This window comes from Lipomyces doorenjongii (assembly GCF_038497915.1).
Source record: "Lipomyces doorenjongii strain NRRL Y-27504 unplaced genomic scaffold V1508scaffold_252, whole genome shotgun sequence".
Taxonomy (NCBI): domain Eukaryota; kingdom Fungi; phylum Ascomycota; class Lipomycetes; order Lipomycetales; family Lipomycetaceae; genus Lipomyces; species Lipomyces doorenjongii.
The window spans coordinates 1-921 of record NW_027118319.1 but is presented as its reverse complement, the minus strand read 5'-3'; the positions used below and the strand labels follow the sequence as shown (position 1 = coordinate 921).

General features: G+C 47.9%; 1 protein-coding gene across 1 annotated transcript; it reads right to left on the bottom strand.

Moving 5' to 3' along the window:
• Positions 1-379: 379 nt before the first annotated feature.
• Positions 380-840, bottom strand: V1508DRAFT_362623 (uncharacterized protein; the record flags this gene model as incomplete). Its single annotated transcript, XM_066937242.1, has 2 exons — positions 380-664; positions 733-840. Coding segments are annotated over 2 exons (393 nt in total), but the record flags the coding sequence as incomplete, so codon positions are not given.
• Between the last annotated feature and the right edge of the window lie 81 nt (positions 841-921).

The following is a 921-nucleotide window of genomic DNA, read 5'->3' as shown; positions in this document are numbered from 1 at the left end:
AAGAGAAATAAGGATGGATGGACATTATTAATAGGCGAAATATATCTTGACTATTTTATAGTCGTCCCTAGTCAAAAGAGGTTACGCTACGACAATGCCATCAACTGTTGCCTATATCATTTTTATTTTTCTTTATTCTTTAACACCACCAAGCAGAATCAATCATATCTAGAAATATACATGTGCACGACGCTTTCCACCCGTGAGTCAAGCGACGGATTTTTGCACACAAGCAGAGCGGTTACCATAGGAATTAGGCCATTTTATGTTCTATGTCTCAGAGTTCGGGACACAGAAATATCTGAAAACGACTCAACATATGGATTACTAAAGAGATGGGTTGCTACTAAAGAGCCCTGCCTAGTATATTATCCAGGACTTACATAGTCCCAGTGATACCACCGCTGACTGAAATCCATTGCGCAGTAATCCACCGGCTTTTCTCCGATACCAGCAGAAGCACAGCGTCAGCTATGTCCGCCGTGGTTCCCAGGCGCGCCGCTGCTCGCGTCATAGCCATCATACCGACCTGCATTTCGCTAGGAGACCCATCAGGCTTTTCCAGAAAAGGCTTCGACGCGTCTGTCGGGACCGGGCCAGGGGCAACCGTATTTACGGTGATTCCACGGCTTTTTCCAAGCTGTAAATTCCTGTGAGAACCGACCTTCCGACGTGCGCAAGAGAAGATCTGCCAAGTATTGCTTACCTCACCAGCCAACGACGCGGTCAAACTATCTGCGCTGCCTTCGCGGCAGAATAGACCGTTACACCCTCAAGGCCCAGCTTGGCAGCAATCGAGCTAACATTGATAATGCGTCCCCCTTTACTTGCGTCAGATAAACCGTACCAAAAACGTTCAACCCGAACTCGTGCTGGAGTTGCTCCGGCGTGATCTCCATCAAAGCTTTGCTGTCACCGCCT